This window comes from Corvus brachyrhynchos, unplaced genomic scaffold (genome assembly GCF_000691975.1).
Source record: "Corvus brachyrhynchos isolate BGI_N302 unplaced genomic scaffold, ASM69197v1 scaffold17, whole genome shotgun sequence".
Classification (NCBI taxonomy): Eukaryota; Metazoa; Chordata; class Aves; order Passeriformes; family Corvidae; genus Corvus; species Corvus brachyrhynchos.
The window spans coordinates 12,613,837-12,633,523 of record NW_008240046.1 but is presented as its reverse complement, the minus strand read 5'-3'; the positions used below and the strand labels follow the sequence as shown (position 1 = coordinate 12,633,523).

Below are 19,687 nucleotides of genomic sequence, written 5' to 3'. Positions count from 1 at the left end.
TGTGATGTTGTTTCAATGTGTAATTTCTTCATTAAAACATATGAATGAAAATGGATGGTTTACTTCTTTATTCTAGTATCTTCAAAATTCAAACTGAGCAGAAGCCTCAGCATTTCCTGAGAAGCACCCTATCATAATACATAAGTAATATGGGGTGTTGCAAGGAGATGCAGGTCACTTCAGAAACACCAAATGGAAATCTGCCTTGCATATACAAATTTGCACTTCTCAAACACTCCTTCTAGTTGTTCTCAGGAAGCCAGAGAGCAGACTCAAGAGCAACCCACACGTTAGCATATTCATTTGGAAAGAGGAAGACTCAGCATTATGCCTGAAAGTATGCAGACTGCAGCATTATGGCCCCCTGACACACCAATTCCCAACTTGCTGGCTTCACATGCTAGGTTACTGCAAGGGTAGGTGAGGTTGAAAACAGTGGAAGCCTCAGGGCACCAGACTAAACAGGCAAGAGGAAATAATGAGAACTAAGTCCCAAGCTTTGACTTTGCTTCTCAAATTCCAGTAGAGCATGTGTGAGCAGAATAAGGAGATACATTTTAAGTACTAAAACCTGGTCTCAGGTTTTCCTCCCCTCCAAATGGATTCCAATTGTACTAGTTGTTCCTGAGCCAAACAGGACCTTGTGTTACTTGGTGTTCCTCTAGTCTCATGATCGGAGAAATGTCCTGGCTACAGCATAGACAGCTCTGCCATTTCTTTAACAGTCACAGGATTTATTATATCTTTTAGCTCCCCTGGCTGTATCCTAAAAGGAGTCAGTCACCCATATGCAAAAGGCCAGTTAAAACCTGAAGTTCAAGAAAGAATCTACTTTCAAATTCCCATCTCAGATGACCCTGAGCAGGCAAGCAGCACACACAGGAGTGGGGGTACTGACACACCTTGTCCCCAGCACTCCCAGCTGGCTGGTTTACCGTTTGCCCAGCTAGGACACACTGGCTGCCGTGTAGGAAATTTGTATGTGTCCATGCAAACATAAGCAAACACCTGACCTTGCTTTGCAAATTCCACTCCATGAGTCAGATGCTAAAAAAGTGGCATGCAGATGCCAAGCCTCATTTTCGTGTTGTAGACTAGACTCAAATAACTTGCTCAGAGCAAAGCACTAAGCCATTAACCAAGACAGAGAGAATCAAGTCCCCTAGTCAGACTTTTGAACACAAGTATTTGCTGCCTGAAAGTGTTTTAATGCAACCAGTACTATTCCCTGCACTTTCAGCTCTCTTTTAGAAAGAGTTGTTAGCATGCCAATTTAATATCCCAGGGCATAGTAGTTACTCCTTCTCTGGCAGCACAAACTTTACAGAGTCTCTTAAAAGCCTGCACAGGTCTGGACTCATGCCTGTAAACTTACCTTGTCAAACATTCTGTTCAACAGTCTTGGTACTACAGGAAATACAGTTGGCTGCAGTGTTTTTAGGTCATCCATTAGTAGTCTGATATCCCCTTGAAAGAATCCTATCCGGGCTCCATGGCACAGAACCACACACTGTAAGAAAAAAGTAAACACTGAAAACGCAGGAGGTACAATGTGTTCCCAGCTCTATATGTATGACAATCCTATGCAGTGTAGATCCACCTTAAATTCTCCCAACTTCTGGACTAGTTTTGCAGCATTCTCACACTATAAAGAAAGCACTAGAAAGACCAAGTAGCAAGACATGTCTGGCATACACAAACCAGACTTTCAAGTTTAGCACAAAAGCCCCTACCCAAGAAGGGCAGTTAGTCAAATAAGGCAATGCCAGTGACTCAAGAGGTAGCAAAAGACTGAAAAGCAGAACTTCTCCATTTGAAATATTTAACAAGCTTATTTAAAAATATTAGACTTCTGTTTGTCCCCTGCTTTATACCTAGAAATTCTGTATTTATAGTCAGCACATGCTATTTACTAGTCCAGTGAGGATTTCTGCCTTATGCTAGTTTATTTCCATTCCTTGCACTCTGGTTTTCCTTCTGATTTCACAGGACCGATGTGAGCAGAGGACTTGTTCTTAGGTTATCAAGACGCTCTTTAGAAGATTCTAGCAGAGCCAAAGCTTATTTCTGCATCACTTCAGACCTACACAAAGGTAGGCAGACTTAATCCTATTGTGTTCCATATTTTCTGTCTAGAAGCTTCACCACCTACTTTACACCCCCCCCTTTATTTTCCTATTTTTTTGACTTTTTAACATCTCTCCTCTCCTTGTGTTTATACCTACGTGCTTTTATTTCTCCTGCTTCCTCCATAATACCTACTCCTTCATTCCCTACTATCCATTCTCTTATTTGCTGCATGAGACATGCTAAAATGTCACTTTCCCCCTCCACCTGTGTTTTGCCACCATCTACTAAGAGGAGCAAATATATCAATCTATATGGACTGATCAGCAACTGTCTTTACTAGGTGGGAACATACTTGTCAAGTCAAGTTCATTGACCCTCTAACTTCCATATGATGCCAAAAACAAGGAAACATCTACTTTAAAAGAGAACTCTAAAGACTGGTTCTCACAGAGTCTGTGTTCATCTCTGCCCCAAACAGCAAGAAATCTTTTCTCCTCTCTACCAGTAATGTCCTTAGTTAATTTCCTTATGCAGATGTACCAGCTATTTTGTACAGGCCTCAAACTGCAGAGGAATACTGCAATCCAAAGACTCTTTTCATTTTGTCCTTTAAAATACAAGTTCCCATCTTGTTTCCACTGCATAATCAAGAGCAGAGCTGTTACCTACAGAGCTTGTATGTTCCAGTGCAAGACAGGGGAGTAAAACAGACACTGAAGTATAACTGCTATCAAGGTTACCAGCTAGAAAAAGTGCTGAATGCCCAGGGGCATTCCTCAGATATGTACTATTCCAAATCTTTTTAACATAGACACATACATACATATATATGACATACATATGAATATATACATTTTTGTATGTATATATACACACATCAGTAGAAAACACAGGATTCCTAAAAGAAGTCATAAAACAATTTCTGGCTTCATATGCCTTTTTGTGCTTTCACGGATGCTCCCTCTATAAACCTTCAACACATGTATTTGCAATCTCACCTAAGGAAGAGGTGTTAATCCAACTTCAATAAGTGCAGTAATTAACACCTGAACATCTTACATACAGTAGAGGCACAAGGGAACTGCATCTATTCAATAATGCATAATACCCAACATGGGCTCAGAGGTCTTCAAGACTGCCAGTATTAAGACGACCTCAGCCCTTTCATTCTCAAAAAATAAGCCTCAGATTTTGCTATATGGTAAAACAAGTGATCCAAGAGAACTTCAAAGTTTGTCACTCAAGTGGCTTTAAAAGCCACTTCCATTTCCTGGAAGAAAATTCCACTGAAACAAAATCCCTTCCTTTTCACTGAAATTTCTTGGAAGCAATAGTAAGTTTCAACTTAAAATTAGTTTTGTGTAAGCAAACAGGATGCCTCATAAAATAAATTTTTGAGGTTTGCAGACTAAAGAATGGCATGGATTTTTAATAAAGCACTAATTATATTGGAAGTAATTTCTAGGCAGTGTGCATGTGCCAAAGGATGGTCTCACATTCTAGTAAACCAGTTTTTTATTAACCCTAGCTCTAAGGTTAATGTTTATATTTTGGCATGAAAACCAATTGTCTAGTGCTCACTATGTACTGCTTATGGGACACTGCTTGCCTGAACCTTATTTCAAGCTTTCACACACATTTGCAAGAGTCAAGAAGGAAGAGCATGTATCGCCTGGATGCATTCTGCAAGAAAAATACGCTTCTCAATAATTCAGTAAAACAAACAGATGCTTACCTCAACAATCCTCTCAAACATATGAGCCAGGGGCAGGAATGATATCAGAACATCATCAGAGGAAGGTATAAATGTTTTCTGGAAGTGTTAGCAAAAGTTTAATTCTCATTGATTCTCTATTTTGCCTAAGTTAAACACAACAGTGAAATCTAGCACCTAAACTCTGGAGCACAGCCCCTGCTTTAGTTTTCTTTGTAATGAAGCTGCATTGTCTTTTTTCATTAAAGAGATTACAGCAATGACTTTCTAACATGAATAAAGATGCACAGCAGAAGATTAGTATAATTTATCATTCATAGGAGTCTGAAGAGAAATAAATTCTGATAGAAGCCATAGAGTTCCATTACATATATTGGGAGAGAAGGGGGACAAAAAAGGTTAAAATACTATTGGTTTGAAAACATACACTTTCATCTTAGATTAGGAAGCTTGTTTTTCCAATTTACCCTAAGGTTGATATCAGAAGTGCCTTACGTGAGCTAACTGTGAGACCAGTTGCTTAATTTAAAAACAGTTCTCCTTGCACTAATGAGATACACTGTAAGCCCATGGCAGAATATCATGTACCTTCACATCAGGATTATTGTATCACTTTGCTTACATCAGAACAGATTGGAAATGTGTCAGTTTCTTGACCATGACAGAATAACCAGAAAACATTGACTTCTGACTAGTGGGCACAGAGTACTGTCAAGTTGCATTTTCACTTGGATCTTACTAAAATTTAAGACCAAAGTTGGAGATTTCAATGTTTGTTTTACTCATGAGATTATTTCCCTTCAAGCAAGTCCACAATGTTTATCTTTGGCAGTTTACCTCTGTAGTTTTCACAAAAGCTGAAGCATTGCTGACTATATTTTGATGAGTGATCACAGCTCCTTTAGGGTTTCCTAAGGAAGAAGGACATCAGGATTCAACAGTGAAATTTACATCGTTAAAGTTCAGCTAGCAGCGGGCAAAACAAATCTGATAGCATTCTTTAATATTAATACATTTCTTTGTGTATCAATTAAACAAAGCACTGTCAAGAACAGCTGGCAACAGTTAAGTAACAAGTTTGTGATGAAGTCTTATAATTTTTTAAGGAGCCCAAAGCCTTGAGAAATTGTCATGTTTTTGGATATGTTTCTCATTCAAAATTCAACTCTTCTGTGAAGACACAGCTACCAAATCCAGATTTCTTTTCTCAATCTGTTTTAAAAACGTAGCTTGCTACTGCAGTCTTTCCTTATGCTCCATGCCAGTGGGTATTAATTCACAAATGTCAAGTGAGTGACATCTAGACAGTCTGTTTGGTCTTACAGCAAGGTTGCTTAGACCTATGGAACAATCTTGGTGATAAAATACAAAAAAAAAAGATTATGGAAGAACTGATAGTCTGAAGTCTGATGCAGAGCCCTTATTATGTAAACACAAATTCAGTATTTAATTTACTTCCAAGCACAAAAATGTAACATCTCCACCCCCCAATACTGCAACTCTGTATTGATAAATGGAAAAAAATATTCTAAAAATCAAAGGGAACCTTATCATAACACTACCCCAGCTACTACTTGCCAAAAAGGTGCAGCAGCAAGGGTAAGTCTTGGAAAGAAAGAAAGTAGGAGGGCTTCTGAATTATTTTTGCACACACAAAATAATAAATTCTACATAATATAATGAGTTGTACCTGTTGTTCCACTGGTGAAACAGATGACTGCTACATCTTCTGGCTTTGGAGGCTATGAGAGTTAAGAAAGTATTAGTATGGTTAAGATAGCAAGGAAAAATATTTTCCTGGGCAAAACATCAGGATACTAGTGTTACTTCTGAGCTACGGGAGATCAAACTAGCAAGTCTCCCTAAAGAATGCTAACCAGCTTCACATTGTCACTTGAATCAATATCACACTTACCATAGGCTTTTGTCTGTGTGCTCTTCCTAGCTCCTACAGAAAGGAGAGAAGAGAGAGAGTTTAGACATAAGCATGTAACTTTCTTGCTTTAAATTTATCAAGTATTACTAAACACTATAGTACTTCATTATTTAGACTCTCTGTTAAGGCATTTTAACTTGTTTAGCAACCCAGTGCTAATGGGTGGCACCCCTGCCTATGGCTGGAGAGTGGGTGGGAACTAGATGATCTTTAAGGTTCCTTCCAACCCAAACTATTCTGGGATTCTATGGTTATTTTAAGAGTAACAAAGGCTTTACAGGACATTTTAAAAATATATATAGAATAACTACCATGTTCTACAAATACATAAATGATAACTTATCTAACTCACAGGGTTTTTCTCCAGCTAATAAACTAGAAGTCACTCACTAGGGAAGTTCAAGGTTATGGTAAGACAGACAATCAATCCTATACCTCATGCAGAAGATGTGCCACTAACAACTATTGAATATTTGAATTATTGAGTAAATGAAGCAAGATTCATCTCAGCAAGCACCTCCACCACTGCTTGTGACAAGGAAGACAGAGTTCCATTGCTGGCTTTTACTCCTTTTACACAGGAGAAACTCTCACCCAAACCCCTTCTCCCTCCTTAGTTACTCAGACCTGACCACTAATGTTAGGGTTCTTTAGGCAGAAGGGAAAGGATACCAAAGCGATCCTTTTACCACCAAGGATATAGTCAATAAGAGGAAATATTTGCAAGCCAGTGTTCAGTATCTATGAGCTTTAAAGTTTCAAACCAAGACTTACTACTGTCATGCCTATGTAAGACTAGAAACAGTGTAAGCTTAAGGGCTTATGCAAGTTAAAGAGGACCTTCTGTTAGTAGCTTTGGAAGCACCCTTCGAGGACAGGAAGCAATTTCACCACTGCCTTTACCTTCCAAGTACACAATAATAGCATACGCATTCCTTTGAGCCCTAGACTTCTTTAGTATGATGCACCTGTCAGACTTACCCAAGGAGGTGTAAGACAAAGGGAATGTCTGGAAACACAGTTAACGCTCCTCCCATACCTGTAGGCTTGCCTTTTTGCAAGGGTGTATTATGCAAAGATTTACCACTATGGCAACACAGCTGTCTGCTCAGTACAGCACCTCCATTTCAAGTACCACCATAAGCTCAGTACCTCCCTACAACCCACTTTGAGTAAAATCTGGGATTTAGTGAATATACAGCTAAGATCTCCAGACCCTTGTTTTGATGTCTTAGAACCAAACTCCACCATCTCTTTCTATTTAAGAGCCATTTGTTCACAGTTACTCAGCTACAAGTAACCACATGATACATATAGATATTGGGCATCAGAAACTGAGCTGATTGCTTCTAGGGGATACATGGAGGAACTGTTCACGTAACCCATGCACAGCTGAGCAAACTCAAACCAGAAATCCAGAAAACGACTACTTAAAGCTAGAAATAGTCATTCTATTCTAATCTAAGCTCCTAAACAGCTCATAGTTACCTTTCAGGAGACACAAAAAGTCTCTACCCTCTTAAAAAAACAAGTGAAAAAACTTTCCTGTTCACTGAAGCATTATTAGAAATACTTAAGTTTGCCTCTGACTTCTCTTCAGACATTTAAACAAAAGGCTCTTGGAACACCTATTACTTGATGTTTGCATTAATGCAATAAGAGCTGCATGGTACTACTGAAAATCACTAGTTAAGCATACAAACATCTTATGTAAAGACAACATTCACCCTCAGTTTTGTTTTTCCAAGAAGATCCAGTGGAAAGCATCTTTCTCTGTCAAAAACTGCAGTTCAACTCAAGGAAAGAAGCTAATTTTAGTCTAACAACTTACAGTTGGGCCACTCTTTTTCTAAGTTTAATCCAACCCTTTGGCCAGTGAACTATAAGTGACTTGACTCTAGCCCCATTTAATATTTTTAGCCTCATTTTAACCTGGCACACTTACTGAAGCCAGTTAGCTTCAATATAGCCAATCTTCTTTTGAAAGAAGGCATGCTGACGTTTTTGTATCTTTACCAGAAGGTGGCCCTATTAACATGGCTGTCTTAACTGCTGCGAAAACAAGTTCAGTGAAATGAAGCATTTCACGCCAGTTACTGACACCTGCACAAGACAAGCACATTTTTCTGGAGATACTCAAAGCCTAGTGAGCCAAGCCTTCATCAGAACTACAGCTGAAACCAGTTTAAACCCAGTTTCATAATATCACAGTAAAGATGTACTTCATGCAATTTGATCCTGGGAAAGGGTTCTCCAAATGAGTGAAGTTATGAAATAAACTTGCATAAGAGATCTCTGCAGACAAAATAAACTACAATCAAAACCAAGACTTGGACATCAGGTGGTTAATCAAAATGGTTTCTACTTCCAAAACCTGGAAGTTTCATTCCCCTATATCACCATAACTTTATCCTGTTAAAAAGCTGACTGACATTTTCCTTCTGCCCCAGCAAACACCCTTGTAGATTCCGTGTACAGGGGAAAAGGCCACTTTTCACAAAACCAAAACCTACACAGATTCATCTTGAAATAAGAATTTCTAAAATATTAGTCACAGTATATAATTATCACATTATGCTTCACATGGGCAAGCCTTAACACTCAGATCCAGTGTTCAGTCTTGGACCATGTTAATAAAGCTCTCCTTCTGTCATCTTGGCACATCCACTTTTATACTTTAAGCATTGTGAAATACCATTAGCAAGTTGTTTTCCTCCTATTATTTTTTATATTTTTGTGTGAACTTCAATCCAACAAAAACTTAAGTATTTTGAAACGAATCCATCACAAGTAAATGGGATGAAAGCAGTTAAGCAGTCTTACCTCTATTTCTCTCATGCTGAAGACTTCCACACCACACTTCTTGCCACGTTCCACAAGATCCACACCAAAAGACTCCATGACAACAATGGTGTTGAGTATTGGAGTTTCTCCCTTTTCCACACTGGTTAGCAGAAGTTTGGCCTTGTCAGGTTTGTCACAGAAAACCAATGACAAGTCAGCTGATGAAAAAGAACTATATTATAAACATGACAAGTTCAGTTTAGACTAGATCCATACATACTGAAGTACATCACAATGGAAGACTTTTCCAAAGAAGGTTACAGTTCTGCCCTCAGTCAGGTCTGTCATCACCTATTCAGCTGCTGAGCTACTGCAAGTGTCCTACCTTTGTTCACAATGTATGTAATAGCTTCAGCTCCCAGTGTATCATAGAGTGGCACCACCACCATGGAGAATGCATAGCATCCCTGTTCAATGATGACCCACTGCACAAAGAGAAGAGATGAAAGTCACTATGTTTTGCTTACTGTAACAGACCTCCAAGAAAGACTCATATGTAAACTCTAACAAGGAAACTAATAGGACACAGCTCACTTGGACAAGTCTTTCTAAAAAGTAAGTGGCAGTTTGTATCATTTTCTCAATTTGAAGATCTACTCAATTTTTATCTGTAGAAGGAGGAAAAAATCCCCAAATAATAAGGAGCTATAGGACAGAATCCAATCCAATATAATTCAACTCTATCCCTAAAAGTAATATTAAGTACTTTTGAAAAAAGCAGTTAACATTACCTGTCTCCTCAGTTTACCTACAAACAGAAAGACTTGGAGCAAAAGTCTTTTTTGACTTTTTTATTGGTTTTATGTTATTGAGGTAGGCAAAGCTTTCAATATTCCATATTACCATGAACCAGTAAAGGATTCACCTATGTCTTGACACACATTAAATTTATATACACGCAGTATTCTTACCCCTACATTATCTGCATCTCATTTGATGGTCACATGCAACATACACAATTAAAGTAGAAGTCCTTGGAGAGTCAGCCCCAGAAAGTTTCTCAACATTTCTCAGCGCTAACCATTCTTTACAGGAATCTAATATGAAGACTTGCATAAAAAAATGCAAATACATCCCTACAAGCTGCAGTAAGAAGGATTTACCTGCTAACAAGTAGAGTACTCAATAAACATAATGAATATTGCAGCATTATGTGCTATGTGAGCTTGCAATGCATTACAGCCAACCTATTTTCATCCAAAGTATCATCAAGGTAAGATAGTAATGCAATTCTTTTTTTAATAGTAAAACTTGGGTGTAGTTTGTAATCAACTAGCTACACCAAAACATAGAATAGCATGCAACCCCTCAAATGGGAGCCTCCAGACACATAGAAGCCAGTGGAACTGGAATATTTCTGATTTTCCCATCAAAGAGTGACAAAAATTGTCAGTGCCTTTAGTCAGTCCCAATGACAGGAACAAAATAGTATCCACCTTTAAAAGCTACCAGAACTTACAATTCAACAAGAATTGCACTAACAGGGGTGTTTCCTTTCCCCTCCCCCGAACTGTTACGCTTTCCAGTGTTTTTGCAGGACTAGCCAGCTACCTCAACCCCCCATGATGCCAAGTTTAAACATGATTCAGCTGATTTTTCCAAAAAATATCTAATAGAGACTATGTTAAAGTTGCCAAATCTCAGTTTTACAAACTGTTTATTAGGGGCCAGTTTCCCAAAGTACTCTATTGATTGAGACAGCCTTAAACACAGGAAATTTTTCTGGCAGCATTCATGCAATGGGCAAATTGTACACCTCTTGTCCAGAAAGAGTTCTTATAAAACTAGTACAAGGCCAGCTAACAGGTAGCTAGACTTTCATGAAGACATTACACATACTGGTAAGTCTAAGCAGGCACCTTTATAATAACCATGAAAGGATGCACTGAAGAGTTCTTCCTAAACAGCATCCTCCAGCACATGTAACAAGGGGGCAGCTGTGGTGCTGTTCAGCAGCCAGAAGTTTAGTAGTTATTTTAATAGGGTGGGGGTCTACTACAGCAAGACTTCAGAAGCTGCACGCAGTGATAAAAGCTTCCTGTTGCAGCCTCCAACAGCTCTGGCACACCATCATTCTCAATGGTACAAACAGCACCTTTATTTTCTGGGCTACCAAGATGCCTTTTCCCCCCTCATTTTGCTTCTAAAATTAAGAGTAAATATAAATATCAAACCCTGACACTTGAGTTCTCTCAAAGCCCAAGCAAGCAACTTGTACTGAATATAGACAACAGTCAGACTTCCAGTTTCCTTTCTGACATGGCTCTGCTCTTTTAGGGGAAAGTGTATTTGTTGTGTTTTTTCTCAATCCAAAACAAAACTTCCTCATTTCCAGAAGAGATGACTGTTTTTCAGGAACTCAAAGAAAGTAATACTTTTATTTACAAATCCAAGTTTGGTTTTTTCATATTTAAGCAAGTCAGATGCTAGGATTTTCCCCATTAGGGGATTTCCCCAGCAGTTCTTCCCTGAAGGAACAAATGTGAATCATTTCACACAAAAAAACCCCTTCACATTTTCTCCTGTCTGGATTAGTGATTATGCTTGGGATGTCACAACATCCATCCAGTAGTTCTGAGCAGGGAAAATCCCAGATTTAAAACTGCTGGTTTAAACAAGTGTTTTTAGCTCATTCCTGACCCAACTCAAAGCAATGAAACTTCAGCATTTTATCTCTGTGATCCAAGAGCAAACTACACTTCCATGCTTACCTCCAGAAAATTCACTAACCCAGCAGAGAGTTTGGACCCAAAGATCTATAAAGAAGCAATTGAAACTGGCACAACAAAAACATCTGTCTCCCTTTTTTACTTCCAGTTCATGTTATATGCACAGGAAACTGAACCACAGAGTCTGTAATCCCATGTTATTCAACAGCTTCCTAGTTGAATATATTCCAGCCTTTTTTTATTACAGAACTAAAGCCTTTTTTTATTACAGAAATAAATCTACAGCTGTTAGAAAGGGAATTCCAGCAGGAAAACCCAAGAGCTCAGGATTTCCTTGGGATGTAGGTTGAAAGAGGAAGAATGAAGCCAAAGTCACTTGTCACACAGCTTGCATTTTAGTGACAACAAGAGACCAAGACACTTCTAACCCTGTCAGAACTATAGATGTCCTTTGATAATGGCAAACACAAATGGGAGTGTTTAATCAAGAGGGACAGCATCCTTTTGACGAAGAGTAAGAACCAGTCCCCTGTCTTAATAAAGGTTTACATTGAATAGCTTAATGCAGCAAGTGCTAGCTCAAGCTACTAAACACAAACCTAGAGAAATTCAGTCCTATTAAACAGATTTAATAAACAAGTCTAGAGAATACATACTTTCTGAATATTTCATAATATTTTTAGAAAAGGCAATCTAAAACCACTTCTGGGTTAAAATGGGTAGGCACTATCAACCTGAATATCCCCATAGATGTGTCAGGTAATCTTCTTTAATTATGTCACTTTCAGTCTTTCTACCCATTTTTATTAAATTAATTTCCAAGTTTTGCCTTCAGCAGCAGTTTCCCCTCCCAGAATCTTTGTACCCAGGACATCTGGCAGAAATAGAATTATCATCTTAGCCCATCGTTTTGTCCAAATATTTAATCACTAAGTGTTCCTTTGTGTTTTAAAGGTTTAAACACCTCCTTGTGACTTCCTGTCACTTTCAATTATCTTGGTTCTCTAATGTTACTTTTTAAGAGAAACCAAGTACTGTTTACATTCACTAAGAACTACATTTGCTTCCCATTAAACAACCTCTACAACCTGGAAATCAGAAGATAATTAGTTAAGTTCTTCTGAATTCTCTGATTCTTTTTTTGCTCTCTGGCCTTCTGCGTTTAGCTCTGGGAGCAAAAAACCAAACAAAACCAACAATATAAGACACTAACCATTGTGTCAACTAGCAGTTTTGGTTCTTATGCCATGCCTATGGCTCATGGGTCTACAACATCAGCCTTTAGGCTTTTCCTGACACCAAAAGGGCTCTCAGTAGGGAAGCACACTGCCAAGAGATAAAGGAGTGGGCCATTTCAGTAATGCTCAGACCACAAATACACAAAATGTCAGTTAAATTACCTCAGGTCTGTTTTGTGAAAAAATTCCTATATACTGAATGTGAGATGGTTTGAAGCCTCGGTGGAGTAATGCAGAGCCCACACACTCAGCTCTGTCTGAAACCTGGAGGGGCAAAAAAAGAGGTAGGAAAAAAAAAATATAAGCAAGCTCATAATTGCAAACTCTCCTCAACAATTATTAATTGGTATGAATGAGAGAGAAGTTTTCTAGGATATTCCAGATGCCTTCTGTGACTTTGATAACCTAAACATTGCAGTGCCATTACATCACACTGATTGTAATTATTACACTTGCACTCAATATGCAGCAGAAGAAACACTTGATCCAGTCACACTTGAAAGTGTTAAGTGTAAGTTTAAAAGTTAAGCATACATACACAGAAAAGGCCGGTTTGCTGTATCTGTGTTAAACCCAAGAAGTGACCCTGGAATGATTAAACATAGTATTTCTGCTTAATCACAAGCACTACATATCCCATCCTTCTACTTCAATCAGTGCCTATGGGAATAGCACTCCTCCCTTCAAAAAGCAGGAGAACAAGGAGGCAAAACCCAGTTAATTCTATAAACAAAGCTTGGGAAGGCAGTTTTCTAAAGCCTTTCTATATAGCACATGACTTGAAACCACATTAGTCACATGACCCAACAGTAAAGCTTTAATAAAAGAGAGGTTGCACCTAACAAAATCCCAGCAAAGTCACCTTGGGAAAAAGGTGAGGTCTGTTACACACAGAAGGTGTTTAATGACCTTAACAGTATGCAATAAGCAAGGTTTATGCAAATTTGAAGACCAACTGATTAAATCAGGAACAAGCTAAGTATGCAGAGCTGTTAATGGAGATTTGCATGCAGATATTTTCAGGGATCAAGAAGCAGCACACTGCTAGTTAGAAGCAGATTTGTTAGCACCCTATACAACCATCATTCAGCACTATGGAGACAAGTTGTCAGGAAGCCCAAACAACACCTGTAGATAGAACTCCTAGTATAAAGTGAGCCTCTTGGAAGCAAGCACAAAGTAGTAGCAGTCTGAGCCCCCTGAACTGCAGCTTCTTCAGAGGCAGTGCCCAAGTGCTAAACAATTCAGCATTGAGATGCTAAGGACTGCCAAGATAGCAGCTCTATTTCAGAATTTTTTGGGGTTAACAAATCAAGCACAGGAGACGCTCTTTTTTTCTCTCCCTTGCACATATTTAAGGCTGCTCCCTTAAGACACTGGTAATAGGAACTAGAACCTTTCTGCAATATTCTGCTACTACTTTAAAACATCTATAAATAATTCAGATTTGTTATATCACATTACTGGATGTTGTTTCAATGGTCTCAGCAAGCAAAAGGAAGTCTAGCGCTAAGTTAGAGAGACCACTTACCTCTTTATAGGAGATCCATTCATATGGCTGGTTTGGTTTTCTAGAACCTAGACATGGACCATTATCTAAAAAAGATAAAAGTTACTCAAAATTTAACCCCAACTCCTCTGTCCTGACACCACTCTTGGTGTTAAGTCCCTAGATTCTCAGCAGACACCTTCAGATGACAAACTAGGTTTTTATTTCAGGGGTGCAGGAAAGGAAGCTGGGAAAGCACAGAGGCCAACAAAGTTGGTTTAGGCCAAGGAATACAGCACTGACTTTATTCACAGAACTCTATTTCACAAGATATCAGTTTAATTCATCTTCAAGAAAATTCACATCCAATACATTCATCATATTGCTAGACAGAGATCCCCTATGTCCTGCTGCATTTCAAAGGAGTTCAAATATGTAGTTCTTGACATATTTAAAATATTATCTTCAATTTTAGACTTACTTGATACTTGTAAACCCCTTTGGAAAATATCATAAACTGTTCTCACATCATCATAGTAGTACAACAACAGTTCGTCGCTGTTGAGAAGAGAGGACCTTCGAGCATGCTCACCGCCCTAAGAAAATCAATTAGAGAGGTTAGATACACTTGTTGGCTATAAATGAATGGGAATTGCTTGAAGCAATATTCTTCTTGAGAGAACTTGAGAGCTATGCAAGGTTTTCCAGGACATTGTTTCAAGAGTCAGACTGCTCCCTACATTACCAAAAACCTGTCAGGCAAAATCTTCTTCCTCAGCTACTTATGATAGCACAGAACAAATAAGAATAGTAAAGACTGTCAAAGGGCAGTCAAAAGGGCAGTGTTTTTTGTCAAAAACACTTTTTCTTAAGAAATATTTTACTCTATTAGTGCAGTATGGAACATAATTTCATCCAGCTTTCTAAATCCAGCCTCTAGAGCTCTCTAGAATATTAATAGTGCAATCCTGATCTACTTTTCTAATTAAGATTACAGAACATAATCACACTTCAATATCTGGTTTCAACCCTAAATGATTTTAAGCATGGTCACCAACATCCTAAACAAGTGTTCTCATAAGCAAAATATTCTGTTCCAAATAGAGTCCTTTAATCCAATTAAAAGTGCCAACTTACAAAAAAGGGTTTCCTCCTGATTTATTTAAATGCAGTCAAGACAATACTATCTTGAGAACTAAAATCACCATTTTTCAGCTGGTGAGCACTTACATAAGCTAGAATTGGAAGTCAATAAGTCAATACAAGAATTTAATAGTTCAGTTTTAACACTGCCTTTTTTAGAGTGACTGATTATTTAATCTCATTTTATACAGAGCAATCAAGTTTCACAAATTGCAGTTATGCAATTACTGTTGGGCCACAGTTGTTAATTAGTCCTGTTATGATGACAGACACCTACAAGCAAGTTCTTATCAGGAACAGCCCAGCTGGTTAAACAGAGTGTCTTGAGTAAACACTGCGTAAAATTTTCTCTCTATCGGCATAATCAATTTCTGGCTCTTTCAGAAAGTCAAACCCTAAACAATTCAAGCACAGATTTAGTTTGTCTATCATCCACAGCTAAAACCTGTTCACATGTTGTCATAGGTTCTTCCCTACCATTGGTTTCTTGTCTTGTTTTCGAAGTATCCTGGAGGACCAGACATCACCTGTTCCATGTATAAGCTACATAAATACAGGTTTATGTACAGAAGGTGTCATATTACCCATGTCTATAGAAATCAGCTAGCACATTAAAGGCACAGAGAGGAAAAAAAAATGTTTTTACACTAAAACAAGTCTAACTTGTTTTAGCAAAACAGTATGAGTAATGCAGTGCTTGCCACTCCTTTGACAGTAAGCAGAAACGTACACTGTGAACATGACCCAGAATAAGCTAATGAGTGGCTTACCTCTAAAAATTTTTAACATTAGAAATTCAAGAGTATACTTGCTCTCGGACCAACATCTACTCTACAGGAAATTAACAGATCACTAGTACATGTCTCTGCCTGGAAAGAAAAGAAAGACTGCTTTGCTTTATTTCACTGGTTTCTCAGGTCTTGGATAATCAAGGTCATCTTCTAGATTTTCCCAGTGTCACCACTCTGGAGCTAATCTGAGAAACATCACACAATGTAGTTTGTTACCAGCCATGGTAACATCAACAAGTGCAATGTATCCCATGTACCATGTCTGACATGCTATAATTCCTACATCAGGTGAAATACAATAGCCTAAGCCATTCCTCAGCAAGAGTCAAGAAGTATTTGTTTCTCCTCATGTGGGCTACTACTGTTTTGTTTATATGCCCTATTACACAGCACCACAAAAGCTATTTCTCAGGACCTGAGGCACTAACCAAATCTAAGATGAGTTATCAGAAAGCACACTGCTTAGATACAGGACTGATGGCACCGTTCTTCTGAAAAAAGAAACTCTATAACAGACTACTATTAAAAAGTTCCCATCAGTTCTTATGGGTTTTCAGTAAGGGGAAACATAACCAACTGTCAGTTTTGCTTACTTCATTCTTTTTCCCATAGTAAAGTAGAATTCACTGGATTTTCAACAGTCTTAGAATAAAAGCTTTTCTGAAAAACACACAGCTCCTTGTGTGAGGGCCGTAAGGAGTTCAATGTTATTGATGTGGTGAAATACTCCCAGATATGGTGAAGGTCAAACCAGGAGCATAATGCAAGGTCTAAATTAACTCACCTACTAAGCAATAGAATTGGTCTACATTTTGCTTGAAAGCAGCAAGAACTGTTTTAGGACCTTGTCCAAATGGTCCTTATCCAGAATGTTTGTGCAATATCAGGGATAGAAAGTTCTGTTTGCAGCAAACTCATTTAAAAATCACTGGTCGTTACCACCAAGTGTCTGAATCTCAGGACTGGAATGTTTGGCTGATTTCACAGAGGTTAGTTGAACGGCATCTGATAGATCTGTCCAGTAAAAAGATTAGCAGTCAAAAGTGTTGTCAGTTTTAAAAAGTGTTGTCAGTTTTAAAAAGTGTTGTTAAAGTAGCCAGGCAATAAAATCTGATTAGTATGAGAACAGTTTCTAGTTACTTGTATAAAGCAGCCCTTGCAGCAGCTCAGGGACTTGCAGGAAATTAATCCATTACACATCAGGTCCTGGTCATTGATTAAAACCTTGGCATTGGTTAAAAATAGCAGCATCTGAAGGAAACAGATTTATTCTACAACTGAGCATACGTTACTCTATCAACGCCTATTCAGGTCATGTAAAATAACTGCTTTTGTTCAAGCTGTGGGTTTGCTTGTTGCTGACACAGGCTGCTTAGGATTAGCAGTAATGTCAAAACACACTGTAGGCTCCACCATGCCTCAGAGACAAGAGAAATTTCCCTTTACCTGAGAAGGAAAGTATACTAGCAAGTGGTGCTTAGGTCACCAACATATTATTCTGAGCAGCAAGTAGTATGAACCAGAGTTTTCAAGCCAGCCATATAATTTTAAGCATGCTACTCCCTAAGTAAGCATACAGCACTTAAACTGATCATTCATAGGGAGATGAGCACATGTCTAATCATGTGATTCTTGAAAGACAAGGCATGCTAGAATTCTGGTAATGTATCAGAAGAATGTAAGAAGGCTTAAAAAGTTTTCATGAGTTGAATACTTCTCTCTGTATTTTAATTTCTTTTCTTAGGGGAACAAAAAAGCCAGTCAAATCCAAAGTCCTACTCCTAGAAGGTACTGACATCCTAATATTTATTTCTATCCTATTCTTCTACATGGCATAAGTTGGGAAAAATGGAAGTTTTTAAAGCAAGATTTAATGTATTTGACAGCCTGCACACAAAATCAACAGCCAAAGCTATTCAGCTGTTAGTCACCAGCGGAAAGAAAGAGCTATCTACAGGCAGACAGATCCAGATGTGGATGACACATCCCTGGAAGTGTTCATGGCCAGGCTGACAGGGGTTCTGGGCAACCTGGTCTAGTGCAAGGTGTCCCTGCCATTTCATTAATTCTTTGCACCCATTTTCAACTACATGTGCAATCTTTATGCTCATCCAGTGATGGTTAAAATGGGTCACTGGGTGCTGGCCTACCAAATCAAAACAGTCACGAGATGGGAAGTGACCTGGAACAACAGTAAATAGGATCTGTTTTCTCCCACATGAAGTTATGAAGATATGTTACCAGAACATGTAGAAACCCTACTCCAGCCAATGACTTCACTTATTTCCTTGGTGTCTAACAAAGTTAAATCACAAGTAAGAGTTATGTATAAGCTTATTTCTAGTTCAAATTTCTTATTGTTAATGAACAGGTAGATTAGAGAGTAAAATGGTAGCAAACAGGCATTGCCTTCTGCCATGTCTTTTTTGGAGCAATTCCTCAGGCCTTTTAATATCATATTGTTTAGGCAGAAAGAAAATGTTAAGAATTTCAGAGCAGTATTCGATTTTTTTTTTCCCTTTAGAAGTGACAATCTTAACATATATGTAAGAAAATGGAGTATATGAAGTTAAATTCTAAGCAAAATGTAGTGAGAACCTGAATCCCGAGTACTGTATCAGTCTTGTCACTGTTTTAAGAGTAGCAATTCTAACAGACACCTGAAACTTGATTCAAAACATACATTTTCATTTGATTACAGTTTTAAATACTATTAATAGTTCAGATACAGCCCTTAATGAAAAAAATTGGACAGATCTCACCCATTTCAAGATGTTCTCTAAGTTTGAGCTCTTATCACCATGACATGCTAACACACTCAGGTGTTTTTCATTTAAGTCTTACTACTACTCAGCCTTCCCATTAAAACTTATCTTCTAAAGAGGCATTGAAAAATAATGCTGTTATACCTATCTTGCTCAGATCAGAGAGCCAATTAGTATAATTGGATCAATGATGCTTTAAGTAGCTTAGTGAAGTCTCATACCACCAAATAAAGATTTCAATCTCAGAATCCAGCAGTGACAAGTAATTTAACTTGAAGAAGTAAAGGCAGTGAACTGAGACAGCTGTCAGTCTCAAGCAAATAAGCATGTCATGGGGTTCATGGACAGCTAAAAGGTACTGTTTTACCATCTCATAGTGCAATGCCCCCCAAAAATCTGCAGAAGTCGATACTGCCTAATGAGACACTCCACAGCTGGAAAACTTACACTGCTAGCTCATTCCAGCAGCCAAGATGTGCTGCTTTACAAGACATTGTCTACATGTCTGCTGTCAGAATCAGAAAAGCTCACCAAGAGAAGTGAGATCTAATGTCTAGATCCTTACTCTACACATGTTGCTTGAAAAGAGGTGGTTTTGGCAATTATCACATTGCAAGTGCATATTTTTGTTTCCCTTTGTGTACTTCTAGTAGCAGACCTCTATTTGCTACAGTAACATGATGTGTCAGCAAGCCTGCTGTTTGCCATACTGAGAAGATCAGGAAATAAACTGTGAATGGAGGGGCCAACTAATGTGTCATTCTTTAATCTCAGTATTATGAAACATTGAAAAAAGTACTCACTTTGAAGTAATGACAGGAGTTTGCTAACATTCATGAAGGTGACCTACTGTAAATTTCAAACTGCTCTGCCACATTTGTTTACATCAGTTTGTAGTCACATCTGCTCTTAAGCACAAGAGTCATGTTAATTCATTTGATACAGGACAACTAGATGCAGTCTATCCATGCAGAAGAAGGTAGTGTAAAGGGAGACTTCAGTTCCAAGTGTATATATATATATATATA

At 38.3% G+C, this 19,687-nt stretch overlaps 1 protein-coding gene across 1 annotated transcript in view; it reads right to left on the bottom strand.

Annotated features, from left to right (window-relative positions):
- ACSL1 (acyl-CoA synthetase long-chain family member 1) overlaps positions 1 to 19,687 on the bottom strand; it is a 34,629-nt gene that overhangs the window by 13,716 nt on the left and 1,226 nt on the right. Inside the window, exons 2-11 of the mRNA XM_008641467.2 lie at positions 14,442 to 14,556; positions 14,003 to 14,067; positions 12,634 to 12,735; positions 8,890 to 8,989; positions 8,544 to 8,722; positions 5,700 to 5,732; positions 5,475 to 5,526; positions 4,622 to 4,695; positions 3,806 to 3,883; positions 1,376 to 1,510 (exon numbers count right to left, since the gene is read on the bottom strand). Of these exons, the coding sequence (XP_008639689.1) occupies positions 1,376 to 1,510; positions 3,806 to 3,883; positions 4,622 to 4,695; positions 5,475 to 5,526; positions 5,700 to 5,732; positions 8,544 to 8,722; positions 8,890 to 8,989; positions 12,634 to 12,735; positions 14,003 to 14,067; positions 14,442 to 14,556 (933 nt within the window). The remainder of the gene's footprint in view (positions 1 to 1,375; positions 1,511 to 3,805; positions 3,884 to 4,621; positions 4,696 to 5,474; positions 5,527 to 5,699; positions 5,733 to 8,543; positions 8,723 to 8,889; positions 8,990 to 12,633; positions 12,736 to 14,002; positions 14,068 to 14,441; positions 14,557 to 19,687) is intronic.